This window comes from Sparus aurata, chromosome 18 (assembly GCF_900880675.1).
Source record: "Sparus aurata chromosome 18, fSpaAur1.1, whole genome shotgun sequence".
Taxonomy (NCBI): domain Eukaryota; kingdom Metazoa; phylum Chordata; class Actinopteri; order Spariformes; family Sparidae; genus Sparus; species Sparus aurata.
In genome coordinates, this window is record NC_044204.1 from 27,976,199 (window position 1) to 28,002,772 (window position 26,574).

The following is a 26,574-nucleotide window of genomic DNA, read 5'->3' on the forward strand; positions in this document are numbered from 1 at the left end:
GCCTGCGTGATTCATTTTAATAAGCTTTTGTCGTCGTCTCGCACACTCACAAGCACACACGCTGGAATCCCAACAATCAAATAGCAGGGAGCTGGAAGGGTCTTGTCAGCTTGAAGCTGCTGATCACAGAAAATAAAAGGTCAACTTGAGCTTAAGAATCATCAACATAATTTCACATCCTTCGTCGCGACACTTGTCTTAACTTTCGAGCTTTAGCGGGTAAAAACAGAGGAACTGCTCAACATTTGCAGAGGAGCCAATGTGCACTTCAAAAAAAGCAATCATTCATTTAGGAGTTATCTGCCAGCTGAAGAAGGTCTTGATCTGTGATGGCAGCGGAGAAGGAGGAGGAGGAGGAGGAGGAGGTGGAGGTGGAGGAGGAAGAATCTGGATGTTGAGCGTTGCGGTACGTATCCACAGTAACCAAATCTGACAAATCCACCCTCTCAGAGTTTACTCTTGACAGTGGCCTCTGTGGGAGCTGCGAGGGAAAAAAAAAGTGAAAAAACTTGTTAAAACGGGGGAAGAGAGCATTTGAGCTTGGTCATGCAGCGGTTAATAGCATTTTGGCTTTTGGAGCGTCTGGTTGCTTCAGAGGGATCTGTTAGCGAGGATTAGTCACTCTCAGTCCAACATGGCTAAAGACACACTCAAAATATGCAAACACACACGCACACACACATCAAACAGGCAGCCAGTGTGGGCAGTGCCAGGTGTTGGAGACACATAAGGTTTATGGTGGAGAGTTGGAGGCCTGCCGGCAGCAGCTCTGTCACACAGACAGACAGTTCCGGTTCATCTACCAGCCAAGCACCGCTACTGCTCGCTCACTGCTGCTGCAAAAATCTGCTGCACATCCATTACAGGAGGAGGACACCGACAGCTAGCACACACTGTTTAAAGGGACACACCTGCATTTTTGGGAAAAATAACCTCTTTAGTCCAGCGACCCAGTGTGAAGATGTGAAAGTGCTGATTTCATGCTTCAAGTGAAGAGCTGATGCTGTGTCACAGTTTGAGACTGCAGCATGTTGAGTGGAAGCTTCATCGCATGGAGAAAAAAAACCCTCTGGCTCTAAAAACTGGACAGACTCACGCTTCAGTATTCATTATATGAAAAAAATAATAATCTGTCCATGAAGTGAAAGCTAATATTACACATGAGCACATACAGTAAGCCTTAAAAACAGCATTTATTGATCAGTTTGTTCTGCTGGAGGCAGATGAACAAGCTGCAAACACACGTTATACACACACACACTGAACAACAATTACATTAATTTGTTTAGTTTCTGTTTGACTGACAAATTAAGTCTAATATTGACTGATTGACGAGTAGTTTTTGCTCTGCTTTGGTCTCCACCAGCTCCTGAGGTAACAATCTGGCACTGAAGCCGATAGTTATGCTAACTTTGTCTTTTCTTAGTTTACTGTTCAATGTGGGTTAATCTCTGCTTTCAGTCTTTTATTTTTGTGCAAAAACCAGATCACAACATCAAAGAAATTAGTTAAAAAAACGCTAAATTGCCCGTGAAGCAGGCGGCTTCTGTGGGTTTGTTACTATAAAGGCGACACCTTTCACACATATATACAATAATCATTACAGTAGATCCACTATTATATTTATTGATATTGATATTGGCCAATCGCAGATAAGTCAGTATCAGCGTATATGTTGTTGAGATGCTTGGAGCGATTTATAATTATCAAATTTTGCATTAAGTTTACAATTTCAGTTCACTTGTGTCATTTTAGATGACAACATTTATTGTTACACTGTAAACTACCCTGCTTCCATCACATATATTTGTCAGAAGTGTCTGATTAATGCGTTTTTGAGGGATTACTGCATAAAATATGTGTTTATCAGGCAATATATACTCTCTAATATCGGCATCAACCCCAAAAACTGCACATTGGTCGGCCTCTATAATATATATCAGTGATCTGATATTATATTCTTGCAGCTTTATGTAATCAAGAACATGTTTGGTGGAATGTCTCCGTCTAAACACTTTGTTACACTGAGATTACATCTGAGGACGGTGATTGATGACAAGCTTCCTCTTCCGTCACCTACGTTAGATAAAAACTGCCTTTTCTTTCGGGCCAAATATAAATCAACCGCTGCAACATTCTTAATTTCACTCGAGTATTACATTTTTAGCTCACCGTTTGCAAAATGTAGGTGCTGTGTTGCACGGGGGTTTATTTCAAACTGTTAGATGATAGGGCTTGTGTGTTATTCTAGATCTTTCTCACTGTCAAAAAGTCTCAGCAAAAAGAACAAAAACAACAAAGCAATAGTCCATCTGTCAATACTCTCTAACTTTCCTACGCCGTGTGAACTCGGGGGCCCAGACACGCAGGAGAAATAAATCTTTAAGAAAAGTTTTATTTTCTAAGGAAAAGGGCTAAATAATTTCTGAAAGCCTCTGGGTGCTGCGGTGCTGTGAAAAATGTGAGACGTGGAGGAGTATCATTAGGGACGGTGTTCAGCAGTGGATTAATACACAAGACCGTGTTTTGTTGCATTCACTCGAATTATACTAAAGTTAATGGTGGAACATGTGGCTCGGTTATGTGTTTGAGGGTTTGGATACAAAGAAAACACTTGAAGAATATCAGCAGCTTCATCCTTTAAGCTCAGACTCACAACTGCACTCTATACTGTAGCTACAAGTGCTCCGTCTGCTGAGTCATTGTTACATTTTTATCTCTCTTCAGTAAACTCCCAACAGTGCCTATTTAGGTTTTTCATATGAGGTAGACAGTACAAGGGCATCGCGGTTTGAGATCCTATTATTTTTAGCGATTGATCTTCCCCGAGGCCTGCGCTGAAAAGAGAGAAATCCTTCCTGGAATCATCCACGACCGGTGAGATCTGGCTGCAGACAGATAAAAAAAAAAATGATTTTGTCTGACTTTAAAAAAGCTTCTGTGACAGACGCGGCTGCAAAGTTGATTGGATTCTGCTCTTATTTTTTTAATTGGCTGCTCGTCCTCTCTCTCTTAACGCCTCTTCAGTCGTGAGTGAATGCTTCAAACCCTCAGTTCATGTTTTTTTATCGTGTCTTACAGTGTGTTCACCTTTTTATGTAAAACTGTCTGCAGCTGTTATGCAGCTGTACATCTTAACACACTGAATTTTAAAAGTGAAACCATGGTGTTAAACGTCATGCATACTGTATATATATTGCCTTGAACTGTTAAGCAGCATGCATATTAATGTTCTTCGGGGGTGATATATTCAATCCCCGGAGGCATTTCTCCGTTGCTTTGACTTCACCGCCATAGACACCGTGAAATGTCTCTTTTTTCATTTAAAATTAAACACAACACTCTTGTTTCGGTTTCGGCGTCGACCTTGCCTCTCGGTGTTGGCTTTCTCTTTATGTGCGCTGCCAAGTTTGTCTGTTGACAGTACAGCGCGTGAAGGATCATCTGTTTGCGGCGGTGAATCTTTGGTGTTAACTTTTCCTATTCAATTAATTCATCGCTACTGTTTCCTCACTCGCAGCTCACACTCACAGAAAAAGAAGAACGTCTCATTATTCTGATTGCTTTCAAAGACAGAGGCAGGATGTGAAGGCAAAGTTGGTCGCCAAGTTCTTCCATACGAGTTTGAGTGACCCTGCTCCTTCTCAATAATTCAGGTGAGGCTGGGAACAATTTACATGCAGGACTCTGCAGCCAGGTGGAGGCGGAGGTGAACATTTGCAGGATTCGTTGATTGTTTTGTCGGTTCTGACGTTTGACTTGCACAGCAGCCGCGCAGCAGGTCGTATGAAAAAATAATAACTTGTTTTTTTTTTTTTTAAAAAGCCGAAAGCGTGACGCGGCTGAGAAGTCGCTCTCAAAATGTTTTGGAGGCGAGAGGTGAGTTTGATTTATAGCAGTGGTAAAGCAAGACATTAGAGGTTAAGGCTGCAGTTGTAATACCGATGCTTAATTTGAATAATTGAGTGAATGACTGATCATGCTTAGGAGCCCGGCCTGCTTGGCATTAAAACGCTATCAATCACGAGCGCAATCAAAACAAATGGGTGAAGTCATCATGTCACGGCTCGAGCCAACATAAAATTTACGTATTTACTAAACTTCATTTAACCATACAGATCAATCTGCAATGATGGTAAACAACTTTCCTCTTGGCTAATTTTGAGAGGCAGGTGAGGCAGGGCCTGCAGGATAAAGGAGGAACGTTGAAGGCTAAAACAAGGCTGTTTTTTTTTTTTTTATTTAAACCAGACAAAGAGGAAAAAGCATTCCACACGTATCTTCCTCAGTGAAGTTTATAAACTAGCTAGCTTGAGGTCTGCATTCATGAGCGCAAAGAATGAAGTGCAAGTTCTGGCAATTTATCCCAAAAATCAGCTGTGCTGTCTGCAAAACACATCATTTACAATTCACACGGGGGTTAAAACTGCCCATCTACAAACACACAGGATGTAGTTACTTGTGTTGAAAAGCAAACCGATAATGTAAAAAACACACCATGCTGGTTACCTGAACAATAAGCTGCTGGCACTGGTCAGGCTGAAGGGACGGACACAGAAATGAGGGCAAAACACTGATCATCGGCTGGGAAACGTCTCAGTGCCACTCAGTCCTCAAATGTCATCTCGACAACATAAGACCGCACACTTATACACACACACACACACACACACACACACACATTCTTCACTGACTTTCACAGCCTAATGCGCCCATCAGGGTTAGTCATACAATTATTAAAGGAACAGTTCAGCAATTTAGGAAACAGACTAAACATCTGGCTAAAATGCATCTGAAATGGACTGAGCAGCTGGACTCTAACCGTCTCTAATCATTGTTGGTTGCACTAACACCAGGATACATTAAGAGTACTATCAAGTCCTATGAGTGGTTATTTATACATTTGGTTCAGTGCGATGTGCGTGACAGTGTTGTGAAAGCCTGTCACTGTTGACATTCACACTGAGGTCATGACATTTACATTTCTGATGCCTGAACGTTCATGAACAGCAGTGGCAGAGAGGATAAAAATCACTAATCGTGGCTGTTTGCTGACGTCCAGAACTGTACGATTACACATCCACTCATACGGGGACAGGATAAGTAGGGAGGAGAGCGAGCGAGGAAGCCTTTTTGCTTTAACGCGCCATTGCACAGGGTAGGGGCAACAAATGTTAGTCATCAAAACGCTGCTGTAGGTCTAATTTTTATTTATTTTCATTGTGCTGACCCTAAAATGTCTGGATTACTGTGATTTCACAGTGAATTACTGTCAGCACCTTCACACTAACACTGTAACGATCAAACAGTAATATGGATGAAAGTCAGTAATATATTGTGTTTCTACAGTAATCCAGACGTAACTGAACATCGGAAATACAGTATTTAGATGTAAAATTAGGGGGTGCTTTAAAATATCACTTACATTCAAATTCACAGCAGCTTACTGTAATATTCCAAATAATTACCCATCATGCATTGAGAAAGCATATTTACAGTTGTTTAGTGTGAGGACTTACAGTGAAAACCGGTTGTCTGCTAACATTGTAGGCTACAGGCGATAACACGTTTCCTATATTTGTGAAACTGTTTCTGTGGATTGAACTCAGTACTATACATCCCATAAAATATGTGAATGAGCTTTCTTGTTCGATCATCTCAGCCCCTCAATAAAATCAATCCAGACTTAACTTGGATGACACAAGCGTAACTCCATATTTAATATTCAACAAGTGTCTTAACCGCACAGAGCAAATGTCTGACATGAAGACATATGATATCAATCAAGAGAATCTGTGTACAAAGATATTTTACTGATTAAACAAATCAAACAAATTCACGAGTGTAATAACCCGGCAGCTGTGGAAAAGGCCGTTTCAATAAATAGGATAGACATCGCGTGTCCTGATTCTCAGTATAGTATCACTGAGTGTGTTTGTGTCATTAAGAGTATCAAAAGAGTCAAATGTTCAAGCTCCTCTGCATGCCCATGTTTGTTTGAATCCTTAATGTGTCACTGCATGTATGTATGAGTCTGCGGGGGATGAAGAACATGTTTATATGATGTAATTAGACCCAATTAAGTGGCCTATATATACACAGCATGATGTGTCTGATGGCCTATGTATGTGTGAATGTACTGGATGTACAAACAGCACACAGTGGATGACACCGAGTATTAATCACACCATTGTGTGTGTCGCTATTTGTGTCTGTGCTTAAATTGAGCATAGCTAAGCTTGTCATCACTGTATATAGGGGAACGAGTGTGCGTGTGTGTACAGTACGTGTGTGTTTACGAGTGAGTGTGTGTGTGTGTGTGTGTGTGTGTGTGTGTGTGTGTGAAAGAGAGAGAGGCACAGAGAGAAAGGCAACTCACCAGCAGGGAAGTAGAGCGGGAGATTCTGCAGATACAACTCTTTATCCGTCGGCAAGAACACGCAGAAGATGACTCTGTCCAGCTGGAAGACGAAGACACACACGCACACGCACACACACAGGGAAATGACCTTTATTATGAGCATATGCAATAGCCGTGAATTCATCCACAGCAGGGGGGAATAATGTAACAGTGTGTGATATTCTGCGGCGGTGATATCAGGAGAATGCAGCTAATGCGTCAGTCCATTACTCCCCTATTAGCTCCCTATTATGATCACGGCACAACACAGCGCTTATTACAGCGCGTGCTGAGGACAAAGTACAGCGAATGCACAGAGAGAGAGCGAGAGTGTGTGTGTGTGTGTGAGAGAGAGAGAAAGAGGTTAGAGAGGAGATGGTTCCGTGGAGGTCTATCAGTGCGTCTATTGTATAACACTCTGTGAATGTCTTTATAACGGAGAGAAAGGAAACTTATCTTTTTGTGGCTGTGTGTGTGTGTGTGTGTGTGTGCGTGTGTGTGTGTGGCCTTTTTTGTTCTATTTTTGTGGAGTATTGGAGAAGTTGGGTTCTGGTTTGTTTAACACCAATATGTTTTTTCAAAGTATTGTTTTTAGAATTAGTATTTTCACGCAGGCAAAATTTCTGAATGCATTTCTATTTCTCTGAGCGTACGCACAGCAAATGAAGGCAACGGCCAATCACGTCGAGAAATATGGACTTCACATCACAGCTCACGACACAGGACGCCAAATCATAAAGCCAGTGTGACAAAGGTGACTCAGGATGCGCGACCTCGACTGCTTCCTGCACAGACAGACCAGCCGTGTGGGAGACTGAAGCTGTTGTATCCATCTGTGCTCTCGTCAAGGCTACCGCACGACTAACGAGAGCAGTGATTTTACCTTGCAGAACAAGGAAGGTGCAGGTCTACTGCTGCCTCAAACAGTTTGTTTGCGTATTTATGTTGTTTGTTGGTCATGTCCCTTGAAGGCCTTAAGGGTTACGTTAAGGGACTGTCCACACCAAGAACGATAACTTTAACAATAACTATAACAATACCGATGCGAGCATCCACACTGGTAAACTATAACATCCTCCAGCTGTGTCAGCAGCTTAGGACAATGGATATCAATGACCTTTTACTGTTTTATGTTTTACAGAGAAACAAACAAGAAAACCCAAAGGGATGTGGTTTGATGTAATTCTCAGTTAGGAGAAGCAGCACTCTGATCCAGAGTTGTCGTCTTTTAAAGACAAATAATCCTTTTTGGCATCGATTATCCTGCCGATTGTTAAAAAGGACATCGGAACAAACTTCAGAGACCCCATCAGCAGTAAAGCACATTTGGCAGTAAGCCTCAGGTAAAGGTAGGGTTTTTATGTGGATGTGTACATATAGAGCGTTTCCTCAACGCCATCAATTAGTTTACATAAGAGAGGTCGGCTACACTTAGAAACCAATATTAGAAGCACTACCGCGAGGTTATTTTGTCGTAAAACGTCCCCCAAATCAGGTTAATTGACGGCCCTGTAAATTCAAATGGATTTTGGTGTTGTTTCTATCGCTCATCAAATCGCTCTGAAAGTGATCCCAACGATATCCCCGCCCCCCCACTGTGGATGTCGTTATGATTGTGGTGTGGATTTATAAAGCGATATATATTTATAGTTACTGTGATAGTTATCGTTTCTGCTGTGGACAGTCCTAAAGGCTCCAGGAAATGAATGCAAGTCTATGTAATGTCCCCACAAGAGATGAAAACCAGATTGTTGTGTACACACACACACACTCACACACACACACACACACACACACACACACAGCACAAAGCCATAAAGATAATAGATTTCAAATAATATTAGGACACTGGCCGAGTGAGTGCAGCTATTTCACAATAAACAATCTTTACGCTCTGTGCTCTTGTGTTCTTTAGTTCCTGGCTCTGCAGTCCATAACATTTACATTATACTCTGTATGGCTGGACTTGCCGTAGAGCACACGGCACTATATACTGTGTATGTAGCCTGGTGATTAAACTTAGTGCAGCCACAGTAAAAGATGCTTCCAGGGATATAAGCTCCACTGTGTGCTCTTATTTCTCAGATTCTGACAAACATTATTACCACCCTAATGTCTCTACAAAGGCTTTGATTTTTCCGTTTTGTGTGAGGCAGTGCAATTTATAGCCAGGCTGTTTCTATCAGTTTGTGTCTGGTGTGGGAGTCTCGTTGCTTTCAAATACAGACATTTCACCCGCCTGCTAGCCCGCAGCCTGTGTTTTTCAGTCCCGGCTTGTTGCACAATTACCATTACTCGCCCCGGATTTGAATGGTGGCTAAAAGGGAGGATATGGAAATGCGCGGTAAGTAACTTCATCCCCTGGGCTAAGGTTTGAAATCTCCAACTTCCACACTGAGTTGCCTCCACTTGCGCCATTTCGCAACCTCCCTGCTTCAAATTAGAGCAAATGCTTGCGAGGAGAGATGCAAAATGGCCTCTGGAAAACGGTAGCAGTGGGGAGCTCATTTTGGTACTATTGCAACAGGGACCCATGAGAGGCTAAAGCTAACAATAACATCAAGAGAATGCAGTGGGCTCTCTCAGAACTGCTGTCTTTAAGGGAAACACAGAGTCTGTAAATATTCCCTTCTCAAACACAAAATCTGTTTTATTTACACGACTTTCACAGATTTAACAACACTGACCTGCTGTGCAGAATACACAGGTGCTGGCTTCACACAATTCTTTAATCATGAGGCCTTATAACGGATACTTGACAAGGTTTAAGTTCGTATGTAATAAATGTCATATGATTTGTTTGTAATCAGCCAACTGAAGTTCAATTCTCATTCTTGACATGGACAGAACAGTTGAAATAATCTTAACACGAGGTACATTTAGTAGCTTCTCTGGAGCTTTTAATCAGATCACACGAGGCTAATCAGTAGATGGACTCTGCCCAGTTAGATCTGTAGATGTTCAGCCATTATTTAACTGAGTGCAATCTCTCATCAAGCATTTCTTTTTTCTTTCTTTCTATAAAAAAATTAAGCTTGTTTCTTGGATTTACTGGTAATTCTAAGGCCAATCGGCTTGACTGCAGTAGAGGATGGATTCCCGACCAGTACCCACTGGGACTCGACAGACTGGGCCTGGACAACAATTTAGCAACTTTTCTCAAGCTTCGATCGCGTCAGTGGACAAGCTGTGACCATGGTAACATCTGCGTCACAGGGTAAAAAACTCTACATTATGTGTCAGGCTGGAGCCAGGTTTGGACGTAAAAAACAAAAATTGAAGAAGAAAAAAAGCATCCAGAGCCTCACTCTAAACCACGGGACTTAACTGTAAGAAACTGTAATCCTTTTTCATGTATACAAGTTGAACAATGTTTACTTTGTTAGCAAAAAAAAGAAAAAAACTACAGCTCTCATGATAAAAAGGGTGGCAGTGTTGTGGCTCTTTCTGTCGTGCTGTTTCTGCAGGCATGTCTGAACAAACCGCCACCCATCAGCTGACTCATGAACTCATCTCTTCTGACGAGCCACGACACGTAGCATGTAAACATCTACAGCTGGTTGAAGCTAGTGTTTGTTAAAGAAAGCTAAAAAACGACTATTAAGATGCTTTTGAAAAATCCATTGACCTTTTTTTTTTTAGACATATAAAGCAAGCCAAAAGACAAACTGTTGAGGACGGCTGGGTCTTTAGTTATTAGCTGTGTTACAAATGTCAGTGAGCTTTGAAATAGTTTTGCTGTCACTCTGTTTTGCTGTAAGAGCTTAACAGGCGCAGTAACTGTAACCAAAGCAGACGGGCTTAGCGGTCAGTCAAGTTATGACAACTTAGTAAGCACCATCTGCTGATAAAGATCACTTGATATAATCAGGAAGATCCAGAGCAGCTACTAAAAGGCCCCTGTTCTCAAATGCCCTGTGGCAGCTTATTACCACATAGATTTATGTTCATTGTTAGTTGGCGACCTCTAGTGGCCGTGGTAGTTATGACAGGAGCAAAGGAGGAAATCCTGTTACATACAGTAACAGAGGGAGTGAAAAAGTCTGCTTATGGAGGAGGCCAGGGTGGATGTTTAGGTCAACACATCCAGACGTTCACCCAGGAGAACCCGGTTTGAACTTGGTCCGTGTCCCGTGTGAAACCAAACATTCATGTTGACTCACTGCCTGAAAAAGTAGTTTTTTTGCCTTAACTTGACCCAACGATGTTTCTCTTCACAACATTAAACATGCGATTACAAAGGTCCAGCGCGACGAAGGTCCAGTTTGCCACGACAGTAATATAGGAAACTGAAACTGTCTTTGGTTTCACCTGCTCGCTGTGTTTGACGTAGAAATGATTTATGTTTTTATGATTGCACTCGATGCAGAGTGTCGGCACACCACTCTGTGCTTTGAGCCCATTTGTATCTCACTGTTCTATAATTTTCAATTTCATTTTCTACATTACTGCTCTCCCAGCCAGAGCAAAGCCAACAAAACACACTGTAAAAACTGTAAAAATGGAGGGGGCTCAATTAAAGTATAAACCCAATTTCCTCTAGTGAACATTCTGACTTTTATATGCATGCAAATAAACTCTGTCTCATTTGTTCACAGTAAAACATTTTTCTTCAGTGGAATTACTTCTGGGCAGAGCGTAAATCAGCGCCTTGTTGATTCGGCTTTCTGGTCTTATTTCCAGCCGTTTGGTTCTTGTCGGCTGATGTCCTCAACAGCGAGACATGCGGTGTTTAATGTTCGTTTGTTGAGCTCGGTGCGGCTGACGGCATCAGCCGACTGGTATTGCCACAGGGACCCTGGAGACCCAGGCGCTAACAATAACATCGTCAACACTCTCTCTGGGAGGTGATGCAGCGCGGTGGTTAGAGAGGGAGAGAAAGATTCAAAAGAGGAGTGGGAGGAGACCTGACGGCTAAAGATGGGAGAGGGGAGGAGAGTTGAAAGCATGTTTACGACTGATTGGAAAGTTTTTTCTTTGTTCCCTCCGCCCCTCCCCTTCAGTCATCTATTCCATCATTTTGTCTTTTCTCCGCTTGTTGTTTCTCCGCAGAGAAAAAGTGTGTGCGTGCATGTGCGTGTGTGTTTGCGTTAGCGCGGTTTAGTCCCGCAAGGAGCCAATTAAAACGCAGACTTGGCCATGAGCATGAGAGCCAGAGCTCGGTAGTGTGTGTTTAAATGTATGTATGTGTGTGTGTGTGTGTGCCACTGTGTGTGCCACTGTGAGTATGTGTGCCACTGTGTGTGTGTGTGTGTGTGTGTGTGTGTGTGGGTGTGTGCCACTGCGTCTGTATGTGTTTTCTCAATGCACCCATCTCCTCGCTCCCATCAGAAAACAAAAACAACAGCTGTGAAAGGAATAATACCTAGAGGAAAAGGCAGGGAAAATTTGCCAATCATGAACAGACAAACACACACACACATGCTAACACACACAAACACACACACACGCGCACACACACACAGACGCACCTCGTCATGATGTTCATCCAGATACTCCCTCACAGTTGCCAACGCTTCGTGCACAGCCTGTTCAGGTGGATATCCTGTACCGTCAAACACACACAACAAGAAAAAATCAACACACATTTTTCTTGCGAACAGGTGCAGTGACAGATCTGTGTGTTTGCGTTAGGTCGCTGTCTGCACCCTGGCTTTTTTTTTTTTCCCACGACAGGTATCCGTTCTTCCCTCCGCTCTCCTTATATATTTTCTCACTTCATCTCCGTCTGACTCGCCTGTTCTGGTGAGACGCAGACACGACACACTTGTTGGTTTACAGGGAGACAGATGGAGAACGACCGGCGGGGCTTCTTCCATATTCATTCGGCGTCCGAGACCTTTCAGAGCGGGAAAATTATCCCCACTGCTGTGGAACGCGGCACAAAGGCAGTAAAAACTCATCATCTGGCCAAACTGCTCAGCCCAAACAAACACACACTGTTTGACTGTGCCATACATCAGGAGAGAGGGTCCAACATGTGGACATGGGGGAATACACGAGGATGCAAATTAGGGCCGAGCAATGCAGCATTCACACTGCAAGGGATGTCACGTAATCTTCACTGCCTGATGAATAAAAAGCAGTTTCCACAACTGTCTTTTCTTTCTTTATTAAAATCCCCATTAGCTTCCTCTGACATTTAACTAAACATTAAAGCGGCTACAAGGAACTTTTATATCTTGTTGATTGTGGCAGCACCTGTGGATAAAAGCAGCAGAAGGCACCACCACCTCCTGTCTCAATGTCTTGATCTGGCTAGCTCGCGCATTTGTTGTGAAGTGAATCAAATAAATATGCATAACACTATTTTTTTCCGTTAAACAAGCTGTATGCGGGATGCATGGTGATGAGGTAACAATAAACATTGATTTATATGTACGATGTGTCCAACCTGGTGACAGGGAGTAGGAATAACTATAATAACGATGCGGAAATAAACAATCTTTCCTGCAAATAGTCTTGTTTGCTCATGTAGGTCATACAGGAACATCCCCATTAAATGCGGACTGTTTCATCAACCAGTTAGAAGTTCCTGGTGGTGCGTTTAACTCATATTAAAGTCAAAAAGTCTTTCTTCATCTGATGAATAAGCATCTTTAAAATGAATAAACTTTAAAGCCTCTGCACTCGTGGTCCACCTACACAGCAGCTTCCACTTATTTCCCTGCTCTTGCCAGTGTGGGCGTCTGCAGACTGTGCTTGATTGGCACCTGCTTCACTCCTCTGTCAGCGGTCTCGAAATTACATTTATTACATGATTTCGACAGCGTTATGCCACCCAGATCAAGTTTAATCCACATAATGAGATGGTTTTATGGACTGTATTTGCAAAGTTTACCGGATATTCGATGTCAAAGTATTTCACTTGTTTATTCACTCGTGGCGGCTAAAGCATGATTTTTGTTTTTCAGGTTATGTTTGGGCAACTGAAAGCACTCGGTTCGTGTGAAGAAAAGATCACAGTCTTGGTTAAATATTTTAATAAGTGACTAGAGGCGATTCAGGTCATGTTTACTTTTTTAAATATTTAAGCAAAACCGTGATCTTTTGCAAACCTCAGCCAAAGTGGTTCAGCGGCTCTCACTGACTGAGACACATGAGGCAGGAAGCAAGCCTGCTCTCTGGTGTCAAGTCCTGCTTTTCTGTGCACTCACAATCCATCCTGACCACTTACTTCGACTCCTGCGTACAACAAGAACATAACACTTCCTGGAAAGGAGAAAAAATTTCTCTACTGAACAAAATCAAGGCAGCGATTACCTCTGAAACCCATTTACTATCTTTACCGGTACGCTGAGTGACCTCATGTAATTCCCTGTATTTGTTTGTCAGACCTCAACTGTAACAGGGTCTACTTATAAATAATAGTTGGAAACACCTTTATTGTATTGCCTGACATTTTCTTTTTCCTTTAATGGTTGCTGCTTTCAGTCCTCACCAGGAAGCTCTAATGGCATATGTCCACAGGATCCATCGCTTCTACGCTGCACATTCATTGATGTGAGCAGCTGTGCGTTGTAGTCTGATAGCGTAGCTTCGCGTTTTAAGGCTCGATCCTCATCCACATAAAGCTGAAGTCAACTGCAGATTCAGCAACTGCAGGGCGTATTTCAACAAAGGAAACCGATTACCTCAAAATGACCAGGTAAAATAGACTAATACTTTCAAGTTGTTAAAACTTTTTGGCTTGCACAACTTTAATGTAAAAATCTACTTTAGCTTGAAATTCAGACGCAATCGGTCTCCTGACTTTGTTAAAGTAACGTCAAATTCAAAAATGTTTAATGTAATTTCATGCCCCGGGTCGAATTGCCTCAAAACTGGTGGGTATTGAGAAGATGTTTTGTCATTAGATAACAAATTTCTTTACCCAAGGAGTTAATCTCATCAGAGTCAGTGAGCCAATAAGCATGCAGCGTGCTTGTTGTGCCAAGATCGAACAGTACTGGTGATTGGCTGTCTTGAGGAAAACACTTACGTTAGAACACGTGGGGAGCCCCATCTACGCCAGGGATGGGGCTCCCCACTGGTTCTGTACATATAATGTAAACTTTTGTTAAAACGGATTTGGAATTTTTTTTAGAACTATACCAAGCTCTAGTTAGTTCTTGCGTAAAATGTCTTCAAAAACACATTTCAGCGGCCGTGTTTGTTTAGTTTGAAATCCCGGCGCACAACCCATGAGTGGAGTTTGACCAGTTCTTATCATTGTATCACTTAATTGTTGAGTAACGACTGCTGAATACCTGAAAATTAAAAATGAACTAAACTCTGGAGGGAAATCAGGTCATATTTTGAGGTAAAACAACATCTGAAAACCTGTAAGCTAACGTTAGCACTCAGCTTCTTCTTATTTTACATTACCGTTTGAAATCCAGCGTTTCACTTCCAGCCTTTAAGATCTTCGAGTCCAAGGTGTGTGCTAATGTTTTAGAACTAATTCCACCTTTCCTGACATATTGTGTAACACTATAAAAAAATATTGTTAGCAAAGATGTGGTTGAATGCTAATGTCACCTGCTGTCTAACACAAGCTAACGGGTCACTTATCCATTGTCCTTTCAGTTGCTGATCAATCTGGAAGCAGCGGATTGATAACGATTCTTCAGTTTGCATTTGTTTATACGGCTTACAATCTGGGAGAAGCAGCTCCACAGCTAAGCCTCCCGCCCTGATCGTCGTGTCAGAGGAAAATGGCCCCAATGCGAATATGGTCAGTGTTTTTTCTGAAAGTGCCTGTCCTCCTCACCATAAATGCCCCTCGTGGACACGCTCCATGAGTTAGTTTGTTGCATTATTCAAAAATGACTTGCATAACTGGCTGGCATTCCTGTTGGCACCACCTCTCCATCCTTTGATTTTGCAATTTCGCCAAAGCGCTGCTTGACACAGTGAGAAGGGACAGCTTCACGCTTTATCAGCTGTTGCGTAATCAAATCCATAATCAAATCCATCTTAGGTTTCGACACATTTGTTCCTCCTTCCTCTGTAAAAATGAGCGCGGATGTACCGGAGAGGAAGGGACGGAGAGCACACAGAGTCAGTCACGACGCCGGCCTCTTCTGCTCTCTAACAACGGGGGAGAGGTGTCGACAAGCAGCCCCTCACACCCAAACCCATCCCGGGGGAGTGTTTAAGCACTGGCCTTAACTCTCTCTCCTGCCAGTGTGAAGGGGGATTACAGTCAATCTGACACAATCTCCGGCCTAATCTATCTTAATCTGCCGGTCTTAATCCAAGGCCTTAATCTGAGAACCACCTCTGGGCTGCAGGAGATAATGTGACAAGTGGCACCGGATGGCTCAGCGCTCCGGTTAAACAGAACAGAACTGATAGTGGAAACAAGCACGTGATGGAAAAATCACTGGCTTTATAAACGCAAGCACACAGATACACTGCTGTTGTTCACTCTCGCTCAGAAAAACAAAACCAGCGTCAACAGTTGGAGTGTAAAGCTTTAAGTAACCCACAAATGCATGAAGTAAAAACTCTGAATGTATAGTCATCAAGCACACAACATGTGGAAATGTAATGCGCACACACATACACACACACACACACACACGAACACAGACACTGACCGTAGATCCCAGTGGAGATGCACGGGAAAGCCTGCAGAGTAAAGATGACAAACAAAGTGGTTACAGTCTGCTGCTGATCACATAACAGCCTGCTTTCATCTCTCTCACACACACACACACACACACACACACACACACACACACACACACACACACACACACACACACACACACACACACACTCACGCAGAAATCACAGTCTCTGCTGGATCCTGATGAAGGCTTTCTCCTGATTGTTTTCTACGGCCGCCTTTTCTTCTCTCTGATTTTCACGTCTACCTAAAGACCAAAGCGATCATATTTTGTCACGGAGGTGAGGACAGACTTCCTCCATCAGATACAATGAACGGAGCTTACGCTGTGCATTGAGCTGTACATTATTACAGTAATTATGAACAAGGGTGTGGTAACTGTCAGAGAGGAAACTATCACTGTGAGCTCTTTTATTTCTTATATAATACTTTTATTTATGTTTTTAAAAAATCGATAAAATGTCAATCCCGCTTGATTTTTTTGCCGCGGACAACTCGGCTGTCTGATTACTGTGCAGCCGGAGACGCCGCGGAGTGTGAAGACTAATGTGTGTCACATTTCAATACAGACAACAGTAAATAACAGACCTTTTTTCAGTTTACCACAAACAGGACAGACTTGTAAAAAGGAGTTGTTTACATGAACGACTTGGCACCTTTCTCCAACTCTGACAAGGCTAAATTAAATTCCCACTTTCATTAATAGACTATTCACCAGACAGATTGATCCACACCTTCCTCTGAAAGGTCCAATTTGAAAGAAAGGTAGATTTTTGATTCTCATTCCAAACTCATCAAATATTGGCGCTTTGGGATGGCGGCCGACACGACCTACAATCCCAGAGTGTCAGAATCTGAAGAGGTGGGAATGAAAACATTTAAAATCTTTCTCACAAATTGGACCTTCAGGAAAATGAAACACACGAGTTTATCATCCTCAGGCGATTTTAAAAGAAAACTGTCATCACGTTTAACTTATGACGTCTATTTCTTTCTTGCATGTGTGTATATAAATGTTTATATCTTTCCTCACATTAAATTAGAAAAGTATCTATATGTTTTTATTGGATTGTTGTCTATTGATTGGTTAGTGTTTCCTGCTTATGTGTGCAAATTAAACTGAAAATGAACTAAAAAGAGGTTTTACAATAAAAAGACACCTGTAGAACAAAACACTTTTAACCTTTTGCCACAAGAGTGCCCTGCATTTTTGATCATTTTTTTTAACTTCCTGAGCGCTCTAGACTTTAGGTCTTAGCAGTACATGAAAAAAGAAGAACAATTCAGTGCACTCTTCTTGGAAAGATTAAAACGCCTAGTTATAAAGCCTAAAATAAAGGCTTTTTAACGTTTTGTTTTTTTTACATTTTTTTTACTTCCTGAGAACTCTAGACTTTCTATTTCTATGTCTTCAGTTGAGATGCTGGCCATGAAGTACACCTAGGGAGCCACAGATTGTGAACTCCGAGACTGATACTGATGTTTAGAATAAAGATTTGCCCATCAGCTGATGCCGAAACCGATGTTTCTTTGTCGTTATTTATTTGGAGTGTTCTCATATTCATTCCCCTTTTGTGCCAGAGGAAAAAAAAAAAAGTTTTCATTTCATAAAAACTGTTCAAAAGTAATTTAGCACTTCATTACTAATAATAATAATATTACCTTCTTTTACATGGTTTGTTTGTTTTTTAGACTAACTGCTTCCAAAACCATTTTAGCTTCCTATAAAACTCTCTATTCAGTGATATGACATTTTTTCAGTACATGGCAGGGATGTCACAACTGACTTACCTGCCGATAGACTGACAGCAGGCAAACATCAGCCGATACCGACGTTCAGCTGATATACTTGTGCTTCCCTCAACACAAGGTCGCTGTTTTATTTTTATCCCACCGGTGACCTTTAACGTACTTCTCTCTCAATAAATTCCTGCTGTCTCTCTTCTCTCGCTACGCTCTCTTTTTTTTCAAAAAACAGTCCTCACATGTCCACATGCACTTAGAAAGGACTGCTGGTCACGTTGAGTGCCGTTATTATGCAATCTCACTCTTCTTTTCGCTTCAGTTTCAATTATTTTCCAGTTATGCCAAAGCTAACATGGGGCTTCAGTCTGTAAGTTACGAGTGACTGTCCAACCCTTCTACTTTAGTCACAACATTTCCTGCTTTTGTCTCTTGAATGCATCTCAGCAAGAGCTAACAGCAAAGTCCAGACAAACAGAGAGCTAATGTGATCCTGAAAGAGTGTAATTTTGGGGGATGCCCATTTGATTTGTATAATTCAGACCGCTGGAGCTTCACATTAGCTTCAGGTGAACACTGGAGTGCATTAAAACACAGAACAAGGAAATGCGAGTACTGTTATAAGACAGAGTTTAAAGAAATGATGTGAAGCTTTCCTTTAACATGAAGCAGGGCCAATAAATGTTCTCCGACATAGGCGAGAAGGCTTTGATCTTGTAGATACAATTACAGACATTAACCTTTAATTACATGTGTGCATATTGTTTCCTCGTAGGTGATTTAAAACCTGATCAGGAAATTAGAACTATCACAATATCAGTGAATTCTGCTGACTAGCGGGGTAACTACTGAACGTAATTACGTGGAACGGTGATTGCTGCTGTTTTTTTGATATGAAAACCTTCAGATGCTAACTTTAGGTGACTGAGCTCCATGTCAGGCAGTTTCATGCCTCACCACCGGTCCAGAGAAGCAGCCAGTACACTTCAAAGTAAATCAAATCTGGCAGATTCTCAACCTGCTGTCAAACGCTGCGGCACGAGCAGATGCCAGGCAGCTCTCCGAGTCTCCAGATCTGCTCGTTTGACCAGATTGTGGAGTTGGCAACCGAAAGTGAGAGCAGACAAGACTCCTCAAGACGAAAGGTGAACATAAAACTCCATAGAAATGTAGTTAAATGGAAATAGAAATAAGAGTTCAATTGATCATACGGTCGGGGGGGGGCGGGCATTGTTGTTTTTGGCCGGGGGGCGACGACTGTGTTTCTGAAGTTGAAGTATCGTGCCCCTTCAAGTTGCCCTAAGGCAGGAGATGCTCATTACCACACAACTGCAGTCGCTGATGCTCCCACTGTGGCTGTGACGGCAGCCTCCAGTTGAGTCGAGTGCGAAAACACCACGGCACTATGTTAGCAGTCAACGTTTTCGCAATCCAAAGGCTGACATCAACAGCAAACGTGGCATGTCAAATTCACATATATGCTTATTAGCTGACGTTCACATCAGGAGGTGGAGGGGACAGGGGTGGTGTTACAACAGCCAACAAGGAGGCACAAAATCACTGAAAAAATTTTCAGTACACCTGGAGATGTTTCATCCACTTCTATCACTTATTGGCGCATCAGAAGCAGCTGTTTTTTTAGGGAGACCTGTGAACATTTCTGTGTGTCTTTGCTGCAACCAAAAAACGGCTAATTCCAACTAAGAGGGTTCTGTACCTAAACCTAAGCAGAGAATATGCTCAGCGTTGTGACAAGAGAGAACTATAAAATTCAACCGAAACAGACACAGAGTTCAATCATAACGAAAAACGTCCGGTTTTAGCTTTGCAGAAACGTACCTGGCCAACATTTATTCTGGCGACTGAGTCGACTCGCACATCGTTGCCTGGCAAGCATCCAACAAACATCCCGATGTCGGGTTTAAAAGGGTCTTTGTCTCCGACACGTGTGTCGGTAGCTCAGCTCTGAGGGACCAGCTACAAATCTCCTCTGATTCTAATGCCTACATATCTCTAATGTCAGTGTTCAATAACAATTCTTTCATCTTAATTTATAGATTTGAACAGCATCAGTAAAACCTTTTGTGATTTTGGGCTTTACCAACAAAAATGTACATAACTTGACTTTGTATCACAGTTCTCAGTCAGGTATATCGCAGTAACACCTCTACGTCACATATCCCGAAGGTTACAGGACAAATATGCTGATTTTGGGGACGGAAATGTGAAATGTTTGTGACTGATGCATTTCTAAAAGTCTGTTTTAGTTTTCTGAGTAGTGACACTACAAATCACACAGCCTCCATGAGCCTGTTTTTCCTCTCCTGTACCTCTGACTTTATTTTCATGTCGCTTCTGTGTTTCTCTTTGACTTTAACACCTTGTTCTGTTGTGAAACCGCCTGCCTCGCGTGTTTCATAAATACGCTCTCACAACTCGACAATCCTACCTGCAGCACCTGTTTCACTCCCTCTGTCTATTCTCAGTTCGAATCTAGTTCCCTTTGTTAAATCTACTTTCGGGTTTCATGTGTTAGCTAAATCCATCTTTATCTGTACATCCTTTCTTTTTGTGTCCCACTCCTCAGTGGTTCTCTCCTCTTTTAACCTAATCTCTCTGCTCTCTGCACTCCTTTCCTCCACATCCTTCCTTCTTTCCTAATTGCTTCCTTCCCGTTTGTCCCGGGAAATCATCACCCAGCTTCCATCATCACTTCATCTCTTCCCTCCGCTCTCACCACAGAACGTGCAGCGTTTTTGGTGGCAGCAGTCAGGCTGTTCTTGTAGCACGACCTCAAGGCTTTTCTCTCCACGTCTCCCACTCCTCCTTGTGCAATCGGCCCCACGGTGTGGATCACATCTTCAGAGAGGGAGAGAGAGACGAGGGAGAGAGATGAGAAGATGAAGCACATCTTACGACAGCGTGACGGATATAAAGACAGAGAAAAATACAAGTAGAAATATATCTGCGGTTTCATCTCCCCAGTCATATTCCCATTTTTTTTCCAGTCTATCATGGCAGCCTTGTTAAATGTAGTCCCACTTAAAACAAGACAAAACATAAATCAGAAGCCACACCATTTATCCATGAGTTGTCAACTATACAATCGAGAAACTATTTTGGTAAAAAAAGAGAAAAAAAAGAGTAAAAATGATCTGATTCCAGCTTCAATGTGAATATCTCCAATTGTTTTTTTGTACTCCTCTATGACAGAAAATGTAACATTAGTGTTCTTTTAGAGAAAACGAGACTTTTTAGGATGTAATCTTGGTCTTTTGGAAACATGGATCAACCTGTTTTTACTGTTTTCTCACATTTTAGAGACCCAAAGTTGATCATTTAATACAAGCAAGAAACCAAGAGATTCATCAAAAATGAAAACAAACATTCGTTTCTTAGCAACCCCGCATAAAAGCTTTTACACTAAAAGTGAACATACATTTGAAGACTCGAACAGTAACATCACCTCCACCATCACAAACAAAGCCGTTGCCATGGCAGAGGTCAGCTGGCCTGAAGATATAAACGGGTTATTTTCTGTCATGGCAAACATTCTGTGATGAACAAACATCACGTTCACCTACACAGTTATCTCATTAACGAACACTGACAGGTTCACCTTTGTTCATGCAAATTAAAAACATTTAAAATTACAAATATCTGTTAATGCCACTGAAATATCTTTTTGGGTGAAATACGTTTTTGTAATTTGTGAGAGTCAGATTTGTGGATAGTGATCCCGTCAGCACGCAACATGGAAAGTTGGATTTCTCTGCAAGTTCTAATATCTTCACATTGGAAAGGTCTAAAGAAAAATCAAGCAAACATGGACTCCTCACATCAGTCAGTCACTCTTCAGTGCAAACACTGTTATCACCTCTGAAAAGGCGGATGTTTTCAGATGTGTTTATTTGTTTGTTGGTTTGTCAGCAGGATTACACATTAACTACCGGCCAGATATCCACCAAACTTGGATGGAAGAAGCGTCTGTCCAGAATAGACCCCATTAACTTTTGGTGGAATTAATTTCTTACGCTGTCAGTTTCGCTGCCATTGTTTCTTTCATTTCTCTGGAAAATTGCATGTGACTAGATGAAAAAAAGCAGGCGAAATAAGGTGCATGTATGTATGAGTGAGTACAAGCTGATATTGGTTTAGGCTTGATTGAATTAAAGGGGACTGTCGGGGGCCTTAGCGGAGGAACACTCTTTCATTCTTTGCTTCATTTTCTTTTTTTTTTTTTTTTTTTACAGCCGTTGGAGATCTTTGGTGGATGAAGTCGACTGCACCACGCCGTTGTGTGAATTGTTTGAATTGCTGTTTTTCGGCTTGTGTTGTTTTGGAAGAGACTTTTTCCATCCATCATAAAATAAATCCTGATCTGCCAACATCAAGAGAAGAGCTGGCTGAGCGCGGCAAGAGCGTCTCGGCCGAAATGACAGTTTTCCGGTCCTGCGGCTGCAGATGAACGCTGCATGTTGGGCTGTGCTGATGGACACTGTATGTGGTGCTGATGTTCATCTTATTAGCTGTTGTTTCCTGACAACAAACTTGATGATGTTTTTCTTTGTGTGTGAAACCGAAAACATTAGAGAGTGAAGCAATGTATCTGGCACTTTACTCAACTGACTTTACTCGAATATCAGGGGACTTATCGGAGCTTTTATATTCACATGCACTGCGTCAGTTTGACTTGGTTTGACTCGGCACATCAGCCCAGCGCGGCAGGGATTTGCAATTCCACTCCAACTGGGCTACCTTCCTGAAGGTGTGTCTTAGAGGCCGTCCACAACGACGAAAACAATCTTTTTTTCCTCCCTCTTTCTCGCCATCGTTTCAAGAATATTTGCGTCCATACGGATCCACTGAAAACGACCGAAAACGCTGTAGTTCATATTCAGGCCTATAGGTTGCACTTGAAATTCACCAAAAATGGAGAAGAAGAGACGGAGCATGCGCATAAAGCTTGCGTGCTGTAAACAAATAGACAGTAGACGGAGGAACCGAACACAACAAGAAGAAGACGAAAATGGCTACTGCAAGGAAACCGGAGTCGTTTGTGTGGACCGATAATGAGGTCGACTGCTGCTGCGACTCATAGTCAACTACAAGGCATGTAAGTTGCAAGAAAGGCTCAATATCTTCTGTAGCACGAACACAGGCATGTAGTCCGCCATTGTTGTTGTCGTTGTTATGAGACGTTGCTGGGTTCAGAGATCGAAGGCAAGAGGTTGAGGGGTGGGGCGATGGCGTCATCGTTTCAGGGCTGTGTTTTCGTATTTTTCCACCCTGAGACCCGTTTTAAAAAAAGTGCGTTTTCTGGCGCTGCGTTTTCAGGATCCGTGTGGACGGTCGGCCAAAACGATGCAATGCGTGTGCGTTTTCGCAAAAGAGCGCTCTCGTCTGGACGGCCCCTTAAACTAACGACACACTTGTCTTAAACAGCGGTCGACGTAGGTGTTGTAATTACACTCTCTCCTCACAGTACTCTTGAAGAATAACAGCTAAGAAAGCTCTGCTAAATCCGTATTGAATGCATCTCTTCCCAACAATAAAAGTCCTCCGATATTCAGTCATTTAAGCACTTTGATTATGGAACAACAAAATCAGGATATTCTGGGTTTTCACGAGCAGTAGCTGAACGGAACTTCTGAAAAACAGCTGAAACGCGATGAAAAAAAGTCAAATACAGATGTCTGAGAGTAGAAACAGGGGCTCTGGAGAGAAATTCAAGAGATTCGTGTAGAAGCCACTAAAGCAGTGAGAGCTTTAAAAACACCTTTCTCTCTGATCTTCTGCACAGAGTCTCACAAATCGCAACATGGGCTCGTTTGAGGGGCAGACAGGGGTCGCCGCAGGTCGGCCGCAGTGACAAGACGTGACAGCGGCCTGCCTGGAGGCACTTTCTCCTCGTTCCAGAGATGGTCCATCCTGGGCATAGAAAGGCAAATCAGCGTGGGACAGTTTGACCCCTGCCAAAAGTGTCAAAAGTGAAGAGCCCCATAATAGCTACAGGTGAGCCAGTCCTGTTCTCCCCGACACATAACACCAAAACTGGACTTTAGGCCGCGGTTTTCATAACTCGCACATTAAGTTTTACCCCACAGCCGTCTGGGTGCACATTCATTGATTTTCGCTCATCTTTTAGTAAACTGCTGCCGGTTTAATCTATACCGTACTCTAACAGCCTTTAATGTTTGTTTTTTAACAGCGCACCTGGGAAGCTATAAAGGCACTGCTGTGACTGGTTTAGATGCTGCATGCAAATATGTTTGAAATATATAACCGGGGCAGGAAACCCTGAGACACCTGTAAAAGGATGTTGTGGGTGTTTAGTCGATAAATATGAAGGCAATGGTTTTAACAAAAACTACATTTTCTAGCCAATTAGCCTGCAGAGATACCTGACCAAACAGTATTATAAGTTGCCGCTGCTGCCAAAGAGCTAATGACCTCCGATACGGGTGCCAGAGGATGCATCATGAAGCCAAAGTGGTTCTCTCTGCAAAAAGATTATTGTTCATTCAAAGACTGTTTGAAGCACACCACACTTTGAAACCTGTTGTCTTTGCCTCTCACAGGAAGTCCACAGCTATAATGTCTTTCACTGTTTCTAATTGCACTATATATTTTTCCCTGTTTTTCCGTCACGGAGCTGCTGGCACACTCGGCTGATTAAAACTGTGTGTTTTCTATGTCAATTTAATGGAGGCGTACGCTTCTCAGGTTTCTGAATAAAGTAATTCAATTGGACTAATTGATTAAATAGAAGGTAAATGAATTGAGGCATATTGAGCTGAAGGTTAAGGAGACATAAGGAAGGAAACAGAGGAAGTTATAAACAGCAGCTGAGCGAGGAACAGAGCGAGCCGTCGTTGAGATGTGTTTAAACCAGCCCCTACACACCTACGCCGACACCGGCACACATTCTGATGAGGCTCAGCGTGTCGCTCTCAGCGGGAACACCGACGCTGTGATAAGGCCTAGCTGGACCACTGCCTCACACACACACACACACACCAACACACACACACACACACACACACACAATTCATTTCAACAGTACATTTTATCAAGCAATGACGCTTCTCAAAAGGATCGTGAGAGGTGATATTATTTCAGTATCTTCCTCCACAGATCCTCTATGAAACTACTGGACTGATCTGGTAGTGTTGCCAGATTTGTAAAATACAAGCCTCCATAAGTCACACAAAAATATAACAATATGTGTCATGTCTGTGTGTTCAGGAGGGAGAAGTTGCATCACCAGGTTGTTTTTATCACCTCCACGAGCTGCACAGTATCAACTGTTCACTATGTTCGAGAGCGGGCCACAAAAAACACCAAAACAAGTAGAATCCTGTTTGTTTATAGACGCTGTCCATTTCCCCTCACGTACTATTGTTGCCTTAGGTGTCTCCATCTGCTCTGCCCTTCTGGGACAGATTTATCTATTTTTTAATCCAAAACAATATGAGCGGAATGGTTAATTAGATTAAGATGGACACGGAAACACTCTCTCTCACACACACACACAGACACACACACAGTTAACAAGCTGCAGACTCCGCAGCACAGAAGAAGCTCTTTAATCCAACCCTCGGAGGATAGGAGGCCATTAGGCAGAAAGATTTAACACACGGTGTTTGGGACTTCTTGAAATATGATCTGGTGATCTAATTTCAAAACTTGAAATACACAACAGAAGCATGAAATGTGTTCTCGCGTCGGCTTTCCCGATACTCTTTGCGGGCTCGTCTGTTGTTAGAAGTTGTTGCAGTTGTATATATTGACAAGGAAATTCTGCCACCTGACCACAATCAATGGAAGATATTTAGTTAGCGATGCAGGGTCTGCTCATTACGCCCGGGCGGCAGAGCAGAGATCTGGCTGCCCAAAAAAAAAAAGAGCATTTGAGATGCAAAGCTGAGAGCGAGGAAACCTCTCGGGAAAAGGGAAGTCAACGTTGATTAAAACGTCATCTTCAATCCAAAACCACTTTCTGTGAAATGTTCTAGAAGATTGTGGTTGCAAACATCTTGAGAAGACGTAATGAAGATTTTACTCTACTTTTACTAACTTTCTTTGATACTTTTCCCAACTGAGCAAAGACCAAAAGACCTCAATTTCATGGACTTTGAGAACGTTCAAAAGGGGTCCACTGAAGAGCTGGAATGAAAGTCTTTTTATCGTTTAAGCACCTTGAAAGGGTTCAACACAAACTTTTTTTTGATGCGATTTATGACGTCTTTTTAATGTAAACAAAAAGGACTATTTAAATCTGTGTTTTGGTCTTCAAACACTCGAGGCTGGACGACCAAAACGTGGTTTTCATTCAAACTGATTCTAGTAAAGGCAGTTTGTTTGCTTGAGAGTGACTGAGCCAAATTATCCCAATCTGTTTACTTGACATTTTACACAGTTTCCCATATTATTTGTAATTTTGTTGGGACAAATTTAACTACCACAGAGGTTGGGTAACTATTGAAGAAATGAAATCATGTAGTGCTCTGGTAGCTCACCTGGCCCAAAGTTCATATTGTGGCATTGAAAAGACGTCTGAAATGACATCGTAACACCTTCTGACTTTTGTTAACGCTAAAATATGCTACAAAACGACGTCACAAGGACTTTGAATGTGGCAATTTTTTGAGTGTTTCCCAAAGACATATTTCTCTCAGCGGGACTGAGAAGACATTTATATCAACACCTGCTTCACTGTTTGACAGTTCTTACTTTTTTAAATACACTGAATGAACTCAACTGTGAAAAACCTTGAAGTAACAACATGACATCAGTTCTCATGAAGCTGTTT

The 26,574-nt window shown here is 42.3% G+C and overlaps 1 protein-coding gene across 2 annotated transcripts in view; it reads right to left on the minus strand.

Moving 5' to 3' along the window:
* Positions 1-26,574, minus strand: part of macrod1 (mono-ADP ribosylhydrolase 1) — a 136,986-nt gene continuing 110,412 nt past the window's right edge. Inside the window, exons 6-11 of one of the 2 annotated variants that reach the window (XM_030395996.1) lie at positions 20,497-20,618; positions 15,985-16,015; positions 11,872-11,945; positions 6,380-6,461; positions 4,510-4,539; positions 1-481 (exon numbers count right to left, since the gene is read on the minus strand). In XM_030395996.1, coding sequence (XP_030251856.1) covers positions 4,535-4,539; positions 6,380-6,461; positions 11,872-11,945; positions 15,985-16,015; positions 20,497-20,618 — 314 coding nt within the window. In that variant the 3' untranslated portion in view covers positions 1-481; positions 4,510-4,534. The remainder of the gene's footprint in view (positions 482-4,509; positions 4,540-6,379; positions 6,462-11,871; positions 11,946-15,984; positions 16,016-20,496; positions 20,619-26,574) is intronic. The other variant, XM_030395995.1, reaches the window with a different exon arrangement.